The following is a 20056-nucleotide window of genomic DNA, read 5'->3' as shown; positions in this document are numbered from 1 at the left end:
CGATTCACAGTAAAAGGTAAAACATGACTCAGTTTTATCTGTAAGTTAAGAGAAATCACATATATGCGGTTTTCTCTATTCAAGTCTATGGGAGTTCTGAAAACAGCCAAGCCATATTTTTAAAGGGTTGTATGAGATTCGAAAAACATAACTACTTTCTTCCAGAAACAGCATTACTCTGTTCCATAGGTGGTGTCTGGTGTTGGAATTTGGCGTTACTCCACTGAAAGGAGCTAAGCTGCAATACCAGATGCAACCATTGGACAAGGGTGGTGCTGATTCTGCAAGAAAAACAGCCATGTTTTTCTAATATGTTAACAAGCATTTACACCACAAAGATGATCGCTCAAAAAATGGCATTTGAGCGTTCATTTTGCATGAACTACTACTTGGTACTAATGCCTATTAGTACCAATTAGTAGTGTGTGAGCCGCCAGGAGTTGTATTCAGGGAACAGACCACTCACTGTTCCCTAAATATATTCCTTTTGTTCTACCATGCTGATTACAACTGAGACAATGTAATCAGCTATAATCAGCGCTCCCTGGGCAGAACACAGCGTGCGGCCCTGCTTATCAGCTGTTCTGCCAAACGATGGATTTCATGCAGAACTAAAATTCAGCGTTCGGCAGAAAAGTGAAAGATGGGCACATTTGCACACAAAGATCATCGCTCAAAAGATAACTTTTGAGTGAATTTTGAACAATAATCGTTGTGTCTAAATGGGCGTTTACAATTCCTTTTTTTTTTTTTTGTATTTGGATTGTTTTTTTCTGGGAAAGTTTATTGTTTAGTTGCCTTTGAATACAAGTCCCTGTAGTTAATTGTGGAAATGTACAATTGTAGTCAAAATTATTTAATAGAGATGAGCGAGTATACTCACTACAGGCAATTGCTCGAGCTAGCATTGCCTTTAGCGAGTACCTGCCGCTCAAGACAGAAGGTTCGGGTGCCAGCGCGGGGGAGCGGTGAGTAGCGGCAGTCAGCAGGAGGGAGCGGGGGGGGGGGGGGAGAGGGAGAGAGAGATCTCCCCTCTGTTCCTCCCCGTTCTTCCCCGCAGCTCCCTGCCCGCCACCAGCACCCGAAATTTCAGTCTCGAGTGGGCAGGTACTTGCTAAAAGCAATGCTCGCTCGAGTAATTGTCTTTAGCGAGTATACTTGCTCATCTCTATTATTTAACCCCCATTACAAATTTAAGTTTAAAAAACTTTCAGCTCTTAAAAAAAACAAAAGAACAATTTAAATAGCTCAACACAACTACCGTATATACCGGCGTATAAGGCGACGGGGCGTATAAGACGACCCCCCAACTGTCACCTTATACGCCGGTATTCAGTGGAGAAAAAAAAAAAAATTTATTACTCACCTCCCCTGGCGTCCTGTCGCGCTCCGGCAGGATGTCGCTCGCTCCGGCAGGCTGTCGCTCGCTCCTCGTCCCCGCCGCAGCATAGCTTTCTGAATGTGGGGCTTGAAATCCCCGCTTCCAGAAAGCTAATACACACGCCGGCAGCCATGACATCATTGAATGGCTGTGATTGGCTAAAGCACACGTGGCTTCAGCCAATCACACTATTCAATGACATCATTGAATGGGTGTGATTGCTAACACGTGCGCCTTCAGCCAATCACAGCCATTCAATGATGTCATTGAATAGTGTGATTGGCTGAAGCCACGTGTGCTTTAGCCAATCACAGCCATTCAATGCTGTCATGGCTGCCGGCGTGTGTATTAGCTTTCTGGAAGCGGGGATTTGAAGCCCCGCATTCAGAAAGCTATGCTGCGGCGGGGACGAGGAGCGAGCGACAGCCTGCCGGAGCGAGCGACATCCTGCCGGAGCGCGACAGGACGCCGTGGGAGGTGAGTAATAAAATTTTTTTTTTTTACACTTTTTTTTTTTTGTATTACCGGCGCATAAGACGACCCCCGACTGCAGAGCAGATTTTTCGGGGTTCAAAAGTCGTCTTATACGCCGGTATATACGGTAATCTAACAATTCCCAAATTCAACACAAAATTCCACTTTTTAATGACTACTGAAGTCTTAGAATTAGGCCTTGCAATTTCCTTACGCATTTTTTTCACACAATATTGCAGCTTTTTTTCACACAATATTGCAGTGTTTTTTTCACGCAATATCGTTACTTTTTTTAACACGATTGTCAATGGGACTTTCTAATGTTAAAAAGGCATCACACAAAAATTGCAAAGTACAAACTTGCGATGCGTTTTTGACATTAGAAAGTCCCATTGACGAGGGGGCGTGGCCTGACCGAGCACTAAGATGGCTGCATAACTAAGGTGCTCCGAGTGCAGAGGCTTCTAAAAGCTACTTTAAAGCAGGAAAAAGTCTTTTTTTCACCCGGCAGAAAGTCACCCTAAACTGCCAACAGTAACGGTAAACGGAGGAACCGTTGTCGGCGTTTCCACCTACGGCACGGACACCCGGAGAGCCCGCTCTCTCTACACGTGGCAACCTCCTCGTGGCGGCCCCTGCACCTTCACAGCACGTAACCTCCATGGTAGAGGGGGACAGATTGTTAAAGTACCGGCGGTCCCCATCGGCTTCGGCTGGTAACGGAGAGGGAAGGAGTGGCTCTCTCCCGACAGAGAGAAACCCCGCACCGCTGACATTAACAGTGAGCGGAGGAGCCGCTGTTGGCAGTAACATCCCCTGCACGGACACCCGGAGAGCCCGCTCTATACACGTGGCAGCCTCCTCGTAGCGGTCCCTGCTCCTATACAGCAAGCAATCTCCCTAGTGGAAAGTGACAGCCGGCAGATCGCTAAAGAATCGGCGGTCTCCATCGGCTTCCACTGACAACAGAGAGGGAAGAGGTGGCTCCTTCCCGGCAGGGAGAATCCCTGCACCGCTGGCACTAACGGTGAGTGGAGGAGCCGCGGTCAGCAGCGGCATCCCCTGCACGGACACCCGGAGAGCCCGCTCTCTGCACATAGCAGCCTCCTCGTAGCGGTCCCTGCTTCTATACAGCACGCAATCTCCCTAGTGGAAAGTGACAGCCGACAGACTGCTAAAGAACCGGCGGTCTACATCGGCTTACACTGATAACGGAGAGGAAAGAAGGGGCTCCCTCCTGGCAGAGAAAGTCCCTTCACCGCTGGCACTAACGGTGAGTGGAGGAGCCGCTGTCGGCAGTAGCATCCCCTGCACGGACCCGGAGAGCCTGTTTCCTACATGTAGCAGCTTCCCCATCGCAAGTAATCTCCCAAACGCTGAGAGTCAGCCGGTAGATCGCTTTCTTTTGACACCAGCGGTCCCCGACAGCTTCCACTCATAGAGAAGAGAGACGAGGTGATGTGCGGCAACCTAGCTCTGAAAACAGCAGAGAACAGATGAGCCGCCGTAAGTCCTCTCAGCCCCTGCATAGACGACTAGAAGACTTCTTCACCCTGCGTGGCAGCCCATACACAGCGGATCCTGATCCTGGGACACAGCCTGCAATTCAAACAGAGGATTCCAGCTTGCAGCCTCCTAGAACCGACAGCCTCCAGCCAAGGACCGCAGCAGAACGGAGAGGAGACATAGCGGTGAGTGACACTTCAGCCCCGTTTAACAACCCCCTACCCCACGCCACTAACTCCATGTCGGCCATTAAGGGGAAAGCTCCCCAGAAGAGCAAGTCACATTCCAACAAAATGGCTGCTAACACAGCCCAAAACAAGAAAACACACATTTCCCCGACCGCTAGCCCATTAAAACAGCGAGCTAAAATAGCGGAAGAGCAGATAGAAGACCCACAAAGCCCCCAGACGGAAGACCTTATCACTTCTATGCCCTCTTCAGATAAACCAGCCACAGAGGCATTTATGAAAGAGATGTTATTGGCCCTAAAAGATTCCTTACAAGTGAACTTTGACTCATTAAGCTCCACCCTAAAATCCTCTATGGAGGAGATGGAGGAAAGAATATCCCATACTGAAAACAAAATGAGCGAAATTACTCAGTCTCACAATAATCTAATTGATGAACACTACTCTCTGTCAGAAGAGGTTGATGCTCTCAAAATAAAGCTTGCAGATATAGAAGATAGAAACCGGCGCAATAACGTCAAATTTAGAGGCATCCCAGAGGCGATTCAGACGGCTGAAATCACCAATTATATCCAACAACTGATTAAAACAGTCCTCCCAGATGTTACAGCCATGGATTTAACCATAGACAGGGCGCACAGATTGCCAAAACCAAAATTTGTTCCCGACTCTATGCCCAGAGACATCATTGCTAGATTTCATTTCTTCCATATTAAAGAAGCCATGATGCAAGCTACGCGTAAATTAAACCAGCTACCGGCCCCATATAATGCAATTCGCCTATATACGGATCTCTCACAGACGACCTTACAAACAAGAAGAAAATTTTCAGTAGTCACCAACGCCCTTCGCCAAGCTAAAATTCCTTATAAATGGGGCTTTCCTCCGAAACTCCTAATCCACAAAGATGGAGCCACTCACCTTCTCTCTAACCCAGAGGAAGTCGCGGAAAAAATTAAATCCTGGGGAATTTCCATCCTACCTCCGGAGGAAAACCATAGGGGCCCAACAAGAAGACCAAGACCAGAAAAAACCTATATGACCTCCGAACACGGCCGTTGAAAAATCCACATACATCGCGACCTTCAAAAAATCTTCTCATCACAGCCTGCCTCTGACTCCTGCTTACTCAGGTGAACTTTACCCCCCACTTTACAAGTCCATAATTTAACTGGACTTGAAGTTCCACCCACTTCGTCAACTGTTTTGATGATATACCTTTTCATACTATACGCTGAAATGTTACCCTTTGTTATGTTTAGACATCGCTACTTTCCATGCTGCTTCATGACATACTCTACTTCAAAAAATGTCGGTTAAGCTTCTCTCTATAAACGCGAATGGGTTAAACTCACCATTTAAACGCTCATCACTATGGAGAGAGGCGTTAACCCAAAAAGCTGACATTCTTTGTGTGCAGGAGACACATTTCGATGCTTCCGCATGTCCAGAAATTCACCATACTAAATTCCCTAAGATCCTCCTAGCCTGCGCCCCAAACAAAAAGGCAGGAGTATTAATTGCTTTTAGAGATACGATTAACGTACAAACCAACTCAATTATACAAGACCCTAGGGGGAGATTCCTCCTGGTAACAGGAACTTTAAACTCTCTCCCCTTCTCCTTACTGAACATATACGCACCAAATAAGGCCCAGATAAGTTTTTTGAATAAGACTATCAAGAAATTGCGGAGGCATGGAAGTGGGAAAATGATAATTTGTGGGGACTTTAATATCGTCCCAGACGACTCCATAGACACAACTTCTCAAACCCGCAGAATCCGTCCAAACTTAAACTCATGGATCCAAAAAGAAGCTCTCTATGATAGCTTCCGTTGCCTAAACGCATCAGCAAGAGAGTATACCTTTTACTCCCCACCACATAGAACATTTTCAAGAATAGACCTGATATTGGTGGATAGATGGTCCCTACCTTTAATCTCAAGCGCCTCGATTGAAAAGTCCACATGGTCAGATCATGCACCTATCTCAGCCACTTTCACATGGGGGGAGGGGGGGAATGTGACACGCACATGGAAATATAACACCTTCCTAATGGGGATCCCTAAACATACAGAAACAATAAAAGACGCCCTCACGGAATATTTCCAACTCAATGTCACTCCGGAAGTTTCTCCAACAACAATATGGAACGCTCACAAAGCGTACACTAGGGGACTTCTCATTAAAATCAGCGCAAAACACAAAAGAGACAAAGAAAAACAACTCAATGACATTCTAACCCAAATAACAACTACCGAAACCCACCTGCAAACGGTTCAATCAGAGGAACTACACAAACAACTATTTGTACTAAGACACAAGTTACGCTCCCTTCTTATAGATGATTTTGACAAATCTATCAAAAATTCAAAAATAGCCTACTACTCCTCATTGAATAAACCTTCCAAACTAATGGCAAGCCTAGTCAAAAAAACTAGAACAAAAACAAAAATTCCGTACATATCGGACCCAGAAAACAAAAAACTAAAAATATCACATCCTAAACAGATTGCGGAATGCTTTCGCAAATTCTACGAAAAATTATACAATCTAAAAGAAGACACCTCCACCCCCCAGCCGAACAAAAAAGAAATTGCGTCTTTTCTGCAAACGTTAAATCTCCCAAAAATTTCAGAGTCACAACTAAAAAACCTAAGCAAACCCATAACAACCCAAGAAACTATTGACAATATAAGAACACTAAAACCTCAAAAATCCCCGGGCCCAGATGGCTATCCAAACGAATATTATAAATCCTTTAAGGACATTCTAGCTCCACACCTGACCCAAATGTTTAATTTAGCAATACAACAAAGTAAATTTCCAAGAGAAATGCTTGAAGCTACAATCGTCACAATAGCCAAGCCTGGTAAAGACCCCTCGTCCGTAACTAATTTTCGCCCTATTTCGTTGCTCAACTGTGACACCAAAATATACTCAAAAATCATTGCCCAGAGATTACAGACAGTCCTACTCTCCATAGTGCACTCGGATCAAGTGGGCTTTATTAAGGGACGACAAGCGTCTGATGCCACAAGAAGAGTCATTGATCTTCTCTCTATACTAGAAACCTCCCACACCCCGGCCATACTCCTTGCCTTAGATGCAGAAAAGGCTTTTGATCGCCTACATTGGGAATACACTTTTGCTGTTCTAGAAAAATTTGGACTCACGGGAAATATCATTAACGCAATAAAGGCACTCTACTCCAGCCCCTCAGCTAAAATCTTGGTAGACGGTACACTGTCTGACACCTTTTCCATCACTAATGGGACCCGTCAGGGTTGCCCACTTTCCCCCCTAATATTTATTTTAGCTATGGAACCCTTAGCTGAAGCAATAAGAATGAACACTAACATTCGGGGAATACCTACAAAAACTAGACAACATAAAATCAGCTTATTTGCAGATGATACGCTAATTATGATAACTAACCCTATATCCTCCCTTAGACATGTATACTCTAGTCTATCCTTATTCTCAAAAATTTCATATTATAAATTAAATGTGTCCAAGTCACAAATACTGGGAGTCCTCATTCCAAATGACTTAAAAAGAGATATAAAAACTGAATTCCCATTCCAGTGGCAGTCTCAAAGTATTCCCTATCTTGGAATCCAAATATGCTTTCCTCTGTCCGTCACCACTTCAATTAACTATTTCCCACTCCTTAAAGCCATACAGGAAGACTTAAACGACTTTAAAAAACATCACTCTACATGGCTGGGAAAGATTACATTATATAAAATGATAATTCTTCCAAAAATCCTCTATTATTTCAGAACACTTCCTATTCCGATCCCTCAAAAAATATTACAAAAATTCCAGAGCCAGATGTCAGACTATGTGTGGAATGGTAAACCACCAAGAGTGGCACGCTCTATCTTGTCCTTACACAAAACCCAAGGAGGAGTGGATCTTCCTAACTTAGAGACTTATTATACAGCGATTCTAATTAACCAGTCAAGAGACTGGCTAACCCACTCGACAACGACAGGATGGGTAAACCTGGAACGAGAAATTATTAACTCTAAAGCCCTAAAGTCGCTAATCTATGCAAATATTATGGCAACTCAACATCCACAACTAAGGTCAAAAATTGTGATCCCAAACACCTCACCAACAATCACAGCGACAGCGGAAGCGTGGATTAAACTTACTCAAAGCATAGAACATACAAAAACCCATAACCAAAACTCAATACCATTAGACACCTTAGAACATTTCATTCCGGGATTGAGTCTAAGCAATTGGTTAGAGGTGGGGATAAAACAAATAGCTGACCTCTATGAGCAAAAATCGCTGAAACCCTTTTCATTATTGGTCCAGCAATTCAACTTACCAACAACAGAAATATATAGATATTTCCAATTAAGATCCTTACTGAAATCCACCCATCCTCAAAGTACAGGGATCTCACACATAATGTTTTCAAATATAACAAAACTACAAAAGGGAAACAAGAGCTCAACTAGACTCCTCTACGACCAAATGACTGGCAACCTACGGTCGGGTAAGAGATGCCACCTTTTAAATTGGGAAAAAGACCTAAAAACAAAGTTCCCTCTTGAAAGCTGGTTAGAGTCTTTTAAAAGAACCAGGCAAGCAACAAAAAGTGCCAATTTAATAGAAACCCACTTAAAAACTCTCACAAGGTGGTATCTCACTCCGGACCAACTAAAGAAAAGGAGATTGGTCGCCGGGGCTGAATGTTGGAGGGGCTGCGGTCAAGAAGGATCCCTAATCCACATACTTTGGGCATGCCCCCTAATCACCGCATACTGGTCTAACGTATATTCACTAATTAACAAAACCTCGAATGTTGGTGTCCCGAAACTCCCTGCTACAGCACTTCTGCTTCTCGACCTTGGAGAAATCAAACCTGAAAAAAGACAGTTAATAAGCCACATACTGATGGGAGCAAAAATCGTAATTACTAGGAAATGGCGAACCACGGAAATCCCTCATATAGACGAATTAACCCAACTTATAACAGAACATGGAACCTTTGAGAAAGTTCTTGCGCTTAGAAATAACACATACCTAAAATACACGGCAGTATGGAAGCAATGGTATGACAAATTTCAGCTGGATGTCTAAAACTGTTATTTTCTATGTTTTCCTATCCCCGCTATCCCATAATCCCTTTGTTCTTCTTCCCCCCCCCCCTTACCTATCATTCCCTCCCCTATATCCTGACTTACCTAACAAACTCTACAATGTGTATCTTAAATGACTAAACATGATTTCACACTGAAAAATTTTGAACGCTTCTGATCTACCATTGTAATTTTCCTGGAAAAATTGTTCTATTACTAATGAATATTTGTATATCTGTTTGTGAAATTCAATAAAAAATTTAATGGAAAAAAAAAAAAAAGAAAGTCCCATTGACAATCGTGTTAAAAAAACGCAGCGATATTGCGTAAAAAAAAGACCCAATAAAAACGCAAGTGTGCAGGAGCCCTTAGTAGAGCACCTTTTTCTGCTGTGCCCTGCTGCAGACATGATATATAGCCAGACACCAGCTTCTGACAGCATTTTTGAGGAATTTTACCCCATTCCTCATACGCATTGACCTCAATTTCACTAATATTCTTCGGTTTCCTGCTGCAATTGCCTTCTTCAAATCCCACCAAAGATTTTCTGTGAGGTTCAAGTCAGGCAACTGTGATGGCCACTTTAAAACTTTCCAGGACTTCTTTTGAAACCAAGCTTTGGTGGGCTTGGAAGTATGCTTGGGATTATTGTCCTTTTGAAAGGTCCAATGACATCCATGCTTCAGCTTCTTCACAGAAGGCATGACATTTTGAAAGGTCATGACATCCAGGCTTCAACTTCTTCACAGAAGGCATGACATTTTCTCCTAGGATGTCCTGCAGGTTTCCAGTGCCAAAAAAGCGAAGCAGCCTAGAGCATCACTGAGCTTCCACCATGCATCACTGTAGGCGGGTTGTTCGTTTCAGCATAATACTTCCTTTTTTCCCCCTCTTAAAGACGCATTGACCTCAATTTCACTAATATTCTTCGGTTTCCTGCTGCAATTGCCTTCTTCAAATCCCACCAAAGATTTTCTGTGAGGTTCAAGTCAGGCAACTGTGATGGCCACTTTAAAACTTTCCAGGACTTCTTTTGAAACCAAGCTTTGGTGGGCTTGGAAGTATGCTTGGGATTATTGTCCTTTTGAAAGGTCCAATGACATCCATGCTTCAGCTTCTTCACAGAAGGCATGACATTTTGAAAGGTCATGACATCCAGGCTTCAACTTCTTCACAGAAGGCATGACATTTTCTCCTAGGATGTCCTGCAGGTTTCCAGTGCCAAAAAAGCGAAGCAGCCTAGAGCATCACTGAGCTTCCACCATGCATCACTGTAGGCGGGTTGTTCGTTTCAGCATAATACTTCCTTTTTTCCCCCTCTTAAAGACATACTGCTGATCCATAGGTTAAAAAAGTTCTAATTTTGTTTCATCGCTCTACAGGACAGAATCCCCAAACTTCTGTGGCTTATAGATAGGGTTTTGAGCATGCTAAGCGCTGAAGGTCTTCATGCCCGAGTTGCATGCATCTTACTGTGCAAAATTAAATCTGAGTGGCCGCTGCCACCAAATTTTGCTGCTAGTCTTTTGTAGTCACTTGAGGGTTTTTGACAACCTGCCTCTTCAGTAATCTGGTAGCAGCCGGTGATAGCTTCCTCTTTCTGCCACATCCAGGTAGTGTAGCCAGCTTCCAGATGTATATCTAGGATCAGCATCTTTGCTATTTTTTGTATCCTTTTCTTTGTTTGTCCAAGGCAATGATCTGCTCTCTTAACTTTTTGGACCACTGTCATGACCATATTTCTAACATACAATCAAACATCACAGTCAGCAAAGCTCTAGCCAGTCAACGTATTGGATGTGTTTTATCTAAAGCACACCTGATACAAATAATGAAGCTCTGGATTAGTTACATCAGGTGTCCTTGAGACAACACCTGATTTGCAAATGTTTGCTCTAATGAGGGATTCTATTCATCTGGATGAATATCTCTTAGATCACAGTAGTCAATAAAAGTGACATTCTGTGCTCAATTTGGAGACACCACTTGTTATCATAGTTGTGTGGAGCTATTTAAATTGTTCTTGTTTAATGGGTGTTTCTTTTTTTTGATGAAAGTATGTAAATTTGGGAAATGAATAGAGATGAGCGAACACCAAAATGTTCGGGTGTTCGTTATTCGGAACGAACTTCCCGCGATGTTCGAGGGTTCGTTTCGAACAACGAACCCCATTGAAGTCAATGGGCGACCAGAACATTTTTGTATTTCGACGATGCTCGCTAAGGTTTTCATGTGTGAAAATCTGGGCAATTCAAGAAAGTGATGGGAACGACACAGCAACGGATAGGGCAGGCGAGGGGCTACGTGTTGGGCTGCATCTCAAGTTCACAGGTCCCACTATTAAGCCACAATAGCGGCAAGAGTGGGGCCCCCCCCTCCCAAAAACTTTTACTTCTGAAAAGCCCTCATTAGCATGGCATACCTTTGCTAAGCACCACACTAGCTACAACAAAGCACAATCACTGCTTGGATGACACTCCGCTGCCACTTCTCCTGGGTTACATGCTGACCAACCGCCCCCCCCTCCCCCCCACAGCGCACACCAAACTGTCCCTGCGCAGCCTTCAGCTGCCCTCATGCCACACCACCGTCATGTCTATTTTGAAGTGCGTCTGCCATGACGAGGGACCGCAGGCACACACTGCAGAGGGTTGGCACGGCTAGGCAGCTGTACAGAAGCAATGAGAAATAGAATCCTGTGCCACCGCCATCAGGAGCTGCACACGTGGGCATAGCAATGGGGAACCTATGTGCCACACACTATTCATTCTGTCAAGGTGTCTGCATGCCCCAGTTAGACCGGGCTTTTTAATTCATAGACACAGGCAGGTACAACTCCCTATTGTGAAGTCCCTGTCGACCGACAGCATGGGTGGCTCCCTGGAACCCACCGGCGGTACACAAAAATATCCCATTGCATTGCCCAACACAGCTGAGGTAGTAATGTCGTGCGTAATACAGGTGGGCTTCGGCCCACACTGCATGCCCCAGTCTGACTGGGGTTCTTTAGAAGTGGACACATGTAGGTTACATTCCCTGTGGACCCACAGCATGGGTGGGTGCCAGGAAGCCACCGGCGGTACATAGAAATATCCCATTGCATTGCCCAACACAGCTGAGGTAGTAATGTCGTGCGTAATACAGGTGGGCTTCGGCCCACACTGCATGCCCCAATCAGACTGGGGTTCTTTACAAGTGGACACATGTAGGTTACACTCCGTGTGCACCTACAGCATGGGTGGCTCCCTGGAACCCACCGGCGGTACACAAAAATATCCCATTGCATTGCCCAACACAGCTGAGGTACTAATGTCGTGCGTAATACAGGTGGGCTTCGGCCCACACTGCATGCCCCAGTCTGACTGGGGTTCTTTAGAAGTGGACACATGTAGGTTACACTCCCTGTGGACCCACAGCATGGGTGGGTGCCAGGAAGCCACCGGCGGTACATAAAAATATCCCATTGCATTGCCCAACACAGCTGAGGTAGTAATGTCGTGCTTAATGCAGGTGGGCTTCGGCCCACACTGCATGCCCCAGTCAGACTGGGGTTCTTTACAAGTGGACACATGTAGGTTACACTCCGTGTGCACCTACAGCATGGGTGGCTCCCTGGAACCCACCGGCGGTACACAAAAATATCCCATTGCATTGCCCAACACAGCTGAGGTTGTAATGTCGTGCGTAATACAGGTGGGCTTCGGCCCACACTGCATGCCCCAGTCTGACTGGGGTTCTTTAGAAGTGGACACATGTAGGTTACACTCCCTGTGGACCCACAGCATGGGTGGGTGCCAGGAAGCCACCGGCGGTACATAGAAATATCCCATTGCATTGCCCAACACAGCTGAGGTAGTAATGTCGTGCGTAATACAGGTGGGCTTCGGCCCACACTGCATGCCCCAGTCAGACTGGGGTTCTTTACAAGTGGACACATGTAGGTTACACTCCGTGTGCACCTACAGCATGGGTGGCTCCCTGGAACCCACCGGCGGTACACAAAAATATCCCATTGCATTGCCCAACACAGCTGAGGTTGTAATGTCGTGCGTAATACAGGTGGGCTTCGGCCCACACTGCATGCCCCAGTCTGACTGGGGTTCTTTAGAAGTGGACACATGTAGGTTACACTCCCTGTGGACCCACAGCATGGGTGGGTGCCAGGAAGCCACCGGCGGTACATAGAAATATCCCATTGCATTGCCCAACACAGCTGAGGTAGTAATGTCGTGCTTAATGCAGGTGGGCTAAAAATTTATTTGATTACACTGTAGGCGAGGGCCCACAAAAATTGCTGTATCAACAGTACTAATGTACATCCCAAAAATTGGCCATGGCCAGCCAAGAGGGCAGGTGAAACCCATTAATCGCTTTGGTTAATGTGGCTTAAGTGGTAACTAGGCCTGGAGGCAGCCCAGTGTAACGAAAAATTGGTTCAAGTTACAGTTCCAACGCTTTTAAGCGCATTGAAACTTTTAAAAATTGTTTAGAAAAATTATTTGAGTGAGCCTTGTGGCCCTAAGAAAAATTGCCCGTTCAGCGTGATTACGTGAGGTTTAAGGAGGAGTAGCAGGAGGAGGAGGAGGAGGAATATTAGACACAGATTGATGAAGCAGAAATGTCCCCGTTTTGGATGGTGAGAGAGAACGTAGCTTCCATCCGCGGGTGCAGCCTACGTATTGCTTACGTATCGCTGCTGTCCGCTGGTGGAGAAGAGAAGTCTGGGGAAATCCAGGCTTTGTTCATCTTGATGAGTGTTAGCCTGTCGGCACTGTCGGTTGACAGGCGGGTACGCTTATCTGTGATGATTCCCCCAGCCGCACTAAACACCCTCTCCGACAAGACGCTAGCCGCAGGACAAGCAAGCACCTCCAGGGCATACAGCGCTAGTTCAGGCCATGTGTCCAGCTTCGACACCCAGTAGTTGTAGGTGGCAGAGGCGTCACGGAGGACGGTCGTGCGATCGGCTACGTACTCCCTCACCATCCTTTTACAGTGCTCCCGCCGACTCAGCCTTGACTGGGGAGCGGTGACACAGTCTTGGTGGGGAGCCATAAAGCTGTCCAGGCCCTTAAAGACTGTTGCACTGCCTGGGATGTACATGCTGCTCGATCTCCGCACCTCCCCTGCTACCTTGCCCTCGGTACTGCGCCTTCTGCCACTAGCGCTGTCGGCTGGGAATTTTACCATCAGCTTGTCCACAAGGGTCCTGTGGTATAGCAACACTCTCGAACCCCTTTCCTCTTCGGGAATGAGAGCGGGCAGGTTCTCCTTATAGCGTGGGTCGAGCAGTGTGTACACCCAGTAATCCGTTGTGGCCAGAATGCGTGCAACGCGAGGGTCACGAGAAAGGCATCCTAACATGAAGTCAGCCATGTGTGCCAGGGTACCAGTACGCAACACATGGCTGTCTTCACTAGGAAGATCACTTTTAGGATCCTCCTCCTCCTCCTCCTCAGGCCATACACGCTGAAAGGATGACAGGCAATCAGCCGGTGTACCGTCAGCAGCGGGCCAAGCTGTCTCTTCCCCCTCCTCCTCCTCATCCTCCTCATGCTCCTCCTCCTCCTCCTGTACGCGCTGAGAAATAGACAGGAGGGTGCCCTGACTATCCAGCGGCATACTGTCTTCCACCGCCCCCGTTTCCGAGCGCAAAGCAGCTGCCTTTATGGTTTGCAGGGAATTTCTCAAGATGCATAGCAGAGGAATGGTGACGCTAATGATTGTAGCATCGCCGCTCACCACCTGGGTAGACTCCTCAAAATTACCAAGGACATGGCAGATGTCTGCCAACCAGGCCCACTCTTCTGAAAGGAATTGAGGAGGCTGACTCCCACTGCGCCGCCCATGTTGGAGTTGGTATTCGACTATAGCTCTACGCTGTTCATAGAGCCTGGCCAACATGTGGAGCGTAGAGTTCCACCGTGTGGGCACGTCGCACAGCAGTCGGTGCACTGGCAGCTTAAAGTGATGTTGCAGGGTGCGCAGGGTGGTAGCGTCCGTGTGGGACTTGCGGAAATGTGCGCAGAGCCGGCGCGCCTTTACGAGCAGGTCTGACAAGCGTGGGTAGCTTTTCAGAAAGCGCTGAACCACCAAATTAAAGACGTGGGCCAGGCATGGCACGTGCGTGAGGCTGCCGAGCTGCAGAGCCGCCACCAGGTTACGGCCGTTGTCACACACGACCATGCCCGGTTGGAGGCTCAGCGGCGCAAGCCAGCGGTCGGTCTGCTGTGTCAGACCCTGCAGCAGTTCGTGGGCCGTGTGCCTCTTATCGCCTAAGCTGAGTAGTTTCAGCACGGCCTGCTGACGGTTGCCCACTGCTGTGCTGCCACACCGCGCGACACCGACTGCTGGCGACATGCTGCTGCTAACACATCTTGATTGCGAGACAGAGGAGGAGGAGGAGGGTGCTTTAGTGGAGGAAGCATACACCTCCGCAGATACCACCACCGAGCTGGGGCCCGCAATTCTGGGGGTGGGTAGGACGTGAGCGGTCCCAGGCTCTGACTCTGTCCCAGCCTCCACTAAATTCACCCAATGTGCCGTCAGGGAGATGTAGTGGCCCTGCCCGCCTGTGCTTGTCCACATGTCCGTAGTTAAGTGGACCGTGGCAGTAACCGCGTTGGTGAGGGCGCGTACAATGTTGCGGGAGACGTGGTCGTGCAGGGCTGGGACGGCACATCGGGAAAAGTAGTGGCGACTGGGAACTGAGTAGCGCGGGGCCGCCGCCTCCATGATACTCTTGAAGGACTCAGTTTCCACAACCATATACGGCAGCATCTCAAGGCTGATGAATTTTGCTATGCGGACGGTTAACGTTTGAGCGTGCGGGTGCGTGGCGGCGTACTTGCGCTTGCGCTTGAACACTTGCGCAAGCGACGGCTGGACGGTGCGCTGAACTACACTGCTGGATGGGGCCGAGGACAGCGGAGATGAGGGTGTGGGTGCAGGCCATGAGGCGGTAGTGCCTGTGTCCTGAGAGGGGGGTTGCATCTCAGTGGCAGGTTGGGGCACAGGGGGAGAGGCAGGGGTGCAAACCGGAGGCGGTGAACGGCCTTCGTCCCACCTTGTGGGGTGCTTGGCCATCATATGTCTGCGCATGGTGGTGGTGGTGAGGCTGTTGGTGTTGGCTCCCCGGCTGAGCTTTGCGCGACAAAGGTTGCACACCACTGTTCGTCGGTCGTCAGGCGTCTCTGTGAAAAACTGCCAGACCTTAGAGCACCTCGGCCTCTGCAGGGTGGCATGGCGCGAGGGGGCGCTTTGGGAAACACTTGGTGGATTATTCGGTCTGGCCCTGCCTCTACCCCTGGCCACCGCACTGCCTCTTGCAACCTGCCCTGCTGATGCCCTTGACTCCCCCTCTGAAGACCTGTCCTCCTGAGTAAGCGTTGCACACCAGGTGGGGTCAGTCACCTCATCATCCTGCTGCTCTTCCTCCGAATCCTCTGTGCGCTGCTCCCTCGGACTTACTGCCCTTACTACTACCTCACTGCAAGACAACTGTGTCTGATCGTCATCGTCCTCCTCACCCACAGAAAGTTGTTGAGACAGTTGGCGGAAGTCCCCAGCCTCTTCCCCCGGACCCCGGGAACTTTCGAATGGTTGGGCATCAGTGACGATAAACTCCTCTGGTGGGAGAGGAACCGCTGCTGCCCAATCTAAGCAGGGGCCCGAGAACAGTTCCTGGGAGTGTTCCCGCTCCTGAGCAGGTGTCATTGTAGTGGAGTGAGGAGGCTGGGAGGAAGGAGGAGCAGCAGACAGAGGATTCGGATTTGCAGCAGTGGACGGCGCAGAACTGCGTGTTGACGATAGGTTGCTCGAAGCACTTTCTGCCATCCAGGACAGGACCTGCTCACACTGCTCATTTTCTAATAACCGTCTCCCGCGTGGACCCATTAATTGGGCGATGAATGTGGGGACGCCAGAAACGTGCCTCTCTCCTAATCGCGCAGCAGTCGGCTGCGACACACCTGGATTAGGAGCTCGGCCTGTGCCCACACCCTGACTTGGGCGTCCGCGTCCTCGGCCGCGTCCACGTCCTCTAGGCCTACCCCTACCCCTCAGCATGCTGTATTACCAGTGATTTGATTTCACAGGCAGGAAATAAATTGGCGCAAGACTGCAGGCCAAATATAATTTTTTCCCTTTTTGGAAAACGAAAGGCCCCACTGCCTCTAGTGAATGTATAATCTAAGTTTAACAACTGTGCTGTGTCCCTGCTAATGTGTCACAGAACGTGAGGGTAGCAGAGTTATTATAACTCTGGCAGAGCAGGTATTTTTTTCCCAATTAAGGAAAGCAAATGGCGAAGCCAGCAGTAAAACGTAGCTGGGTGCGTCTGATTTTTAAACGTTGCACACGCAGCCGACACGTGTCCACAGCCCTTAGGACGGACAGAGGCTGGACAAATAGATTTGTTTTCAGTTTTTTTCCACCAAAAGGCAGCACTGCGTATATTCAATGAACATGAGAAGTTTAATAACTGTGCTGTGGCCCTGCTAATGTGTCACAGAACTTGAGGGTAGCAGAGTTATTATAACTCTGGCAGAGCAGGTATTTTTTTTCCAAATTAAGGAAAGCAAATGGCGAAGCCAGCAGTAAAACCTAGCTGGGTGCGTCTGATTTTTAAACGTTGCACACGCAGCTCACACGTGTCCACAGCCCTTAGGACGGACAGAGGCAGGACAAATACAATTTTTTTCAGTTGTTTTACAAGCAAAAGGCCGCACTGCGTATATTCAATGAATAATAACTGTGTTGTGGCCCTGCCTACACAATTCTTTCCCTGCAGTATCAATGGAGGGTGCAATGCTCTGCAGAGGCGATTTTGAGAAGAAAAAAAATATGCAGCACAGCTAACAGCAGCCTGGACAGTACTGCACACGGTTAAATATGGCCCTAGAAAGGACCGTTGAGGTTCTTGAAGGCTACACTCACTCCTAACACTCTCCCTGCCTATGCAACACTTCTGTCCCTAATGCCAGGTGCAACGGTCTGCAGAGGCGATTTTGAGAAGAAAAAAAAATTGCCACTGCTAACAGCAGCCAACACACAGCTATCAGTGGCCCTAATAAGGACCTTTGGGGGTCTTGAAGCCTACACTAACTACCAATTCTTTCCCTACAGCAGCTCCGGTACAAACAGCACTGTCCCTCATCTAACTCACAAGGCATCTGAGGCGAGCCACGGGAGGGGCCGACTTTTATATTAGGCGGACACCTGATCTCGCCAGCCACTCACAGCAGGGGGGTGGTATAGGGCTTAAACGTTGCAGGGGGAAGTTGTAATGCCTTCCCTGTCTTTCAATTGGCCAGAAAAGCGCGCAAACGTCTCAGGGAAGGAAGTGAAAGTAACCCGAACACCGCATGGTGTTCGTTACGAATAACGAACATCCCAAACACCTTATTATCCGCACGGATATCAAGTTCGGACGAACACGTTCGCTCATCTCTAGAAATGAACCTAATTTGCAAGTTGAGTAATTTTGATTGCAACTGTACATATATAGACATCTTTTACTGGAGTCTGGAATGCATTGACGCATTTACATATCTGACTCCTTATCAATACTTATCACTCTGTTTGAGGACATATTATTATACTTTATTGTTGATTTATTATAGGTGGGAAGATACGCTTGTCGCATTTTCAGAAAATGGTAATTATACGTGTCCCATTCTGGAAATGGTTAATCATCTCCCAGAAGGCTTTAAGGTGAGGATTTTTCTAGTATGGCAAATAAAAATCTCTTAAGGGTGTTGGTATTAAAGGGGTTTTCCACTGAAATACTATAGATGATCTATCAAAAGGAAAGGTCATCAATAATTGATCGGCCAGGGTCCGCCACTGAGTACCTCGACCTGCTGTCGTCGCAATAACACATAGGTTGGAGTGGAAGTCTCCGTGCTGACCTCTGTGTAGTGACCGGCGCTTGTAATTGCAGCCGCAGCTCTTATTTAAATCAGTAGGAGCCTGCTGTTACAAGCGGCGCTCATCACATGCGCCCGCACAGCTGATCGGTCAGTGTCCCGAGTGGCGGACCCTGGCCAATCAACTATTGATCACCTATCCTGGTGATAGGTTATCAGTAGTATTTCAGTGGCAAACCTCTCTAAGTGTTGACTACATTGCATTTTGGATAGGTTCTAGAGCACCAGGACCTTTAGTATATTCGTTTTTTTTCATGTTGCTCTGATCTCTACTTTTTCAGGACAGTTCTTCAGAAAATGAAAATTAGAGCCTAGCAAACATTGCTTTTCAGTCATACTTGCTTTAACAACTCCTCTCTGTCTTGCTGTGTCTCATCACAGCAAGCTGCGTTGTGGCAAATAGTAGACAGTAGCATCTCCTCCCACCCTCTCACCAAACTAGACTGTGATATCCTCAATTCATCCTTTCTCCTCGCTGTTAAGGGTGGAATCAGACAAGCAGAGGCGCCACTACGATCGCCGGCACAGAGCGTAGTTGCGCCTGAGCGAGGGCATTTTCTTCCCTTTCGCTGGCTTTTCAAACTCCATTCCAGAGCGCAGGAGTTTAAAAAAAAGTCATGGGAAGATGGGTGCCATGGGAAAGATAGGGCAGGTCCTATATTTTCCCAGCTGCACAATTAACAGCAGAGAAAAGAGATAATGAAAACGAAACCACTGAAGTCCTATTGAAATCAGTGGTTTCGTTTTGTCCCATTATGCGGCCGAGATTATCATGGCCGCATGACAGGAGAAAACCACGTTTGCCTGAAATTGCCCAGAAATGGTTGTTCTCTTCCTGCTGTGTGACATCTGAGATATGGTGCTGCTACAGGAGAAATCTTGGCGCACAGAAGTCCAAGTCAATGCGCAAACATGCTAGACTTGTCATGAAGTCCACAATAAAGTATATTACAATGCCAGTCTATGGGGTTTTCAATGATCAACTCACAATGTGATAGCATGCTCATTATCAAATCCACAGCATGTTCTATATAGCACAGATTTCTTCTTGATACTTGCTGTGGATCCATAGCACCATAGGATCCCAGATGCAGAAGAGGCAACCACAGGGTTTGTTTGGAAATTAGGGACAGCTGGAGAACGGGACTCGTCAGAGTCTAGATGCGCAAACAGAGAAATAAGAGAGTCAAGGCCAACTTTCTGAGGCAAAGCAAAGTGTCTTTTACTTGCAGAGATCAAAGTAGAAAATATTGCAGACTCACAGTCACTTGAGTTGGCAGATGGAGCATCAGGCTCACTTGGGTCGAAGACAGTTGACTAAGCTGCACTTTAGGATTGTCTCTCAGCATTCGGGTATACACTGCATGTGTCCCTCTTGACACTCTTCCAGCTAGGTACTGGATACCTTTCTCCCACACTGTTGGCATTCTGACTGGATATCACCCCTTTGCCTTAGTATTACAGCTTGTCATTCA

The 20056-nt window shown here is 47.3% G+C and overlaps 1 protein-coding gene across 2 annotated transcripts in view; it reads left to right on the top strand.

The window, feature by feature from the left end:
* TRPA1 (transient receptor potential cation channel subfamily A member 1) overlaps positions 1 to 20056 on the top strand; it is a 104846-nt gene that overhangs the window by 45041 nt on the left and 39749 nt on the right. For both annotated transcript variants that reach the window (XM_066578576.1, XM_066578575.1), the window contains exons 14-15: positions 1 to 16; positions 18276 to 18366. The exon at positions 1 to 16 is cut by the window's left edge and continues 151 nt beyond it. In XM_066578576.1, coding sequence (XP_066434673.1) covers positions 1 to 16; positions 18276 to 18366 — 107 coding nt within the window. The remainder of the gene's footprint in view (positions 17 to 18275; positions 18367 to 20056) is intronic.

The sequence above is a fragment of the Eleutherodactylus coqui genome, chromosome 9, assembly GCF_035609145.1.
Source record: "Eleutherodactylus coqui strain aEleCoq1 chromosome 9, aEleCoq1.hap1, whole genome shotgun sequence".
Taxonomy (NCBI): domain Eukaryota; kingdom Metazoa; phylum Chordata; class Amphibia; order Anura; family Eleutherodactylidae; genus Eleutherodactylus; species Eleutherodactylus coqui.
The sequence above is the reverse complement of the archived record's forward strand: the minus strand, read 5'-3'. Positions and strand labels throughout refer to the sequence as shown.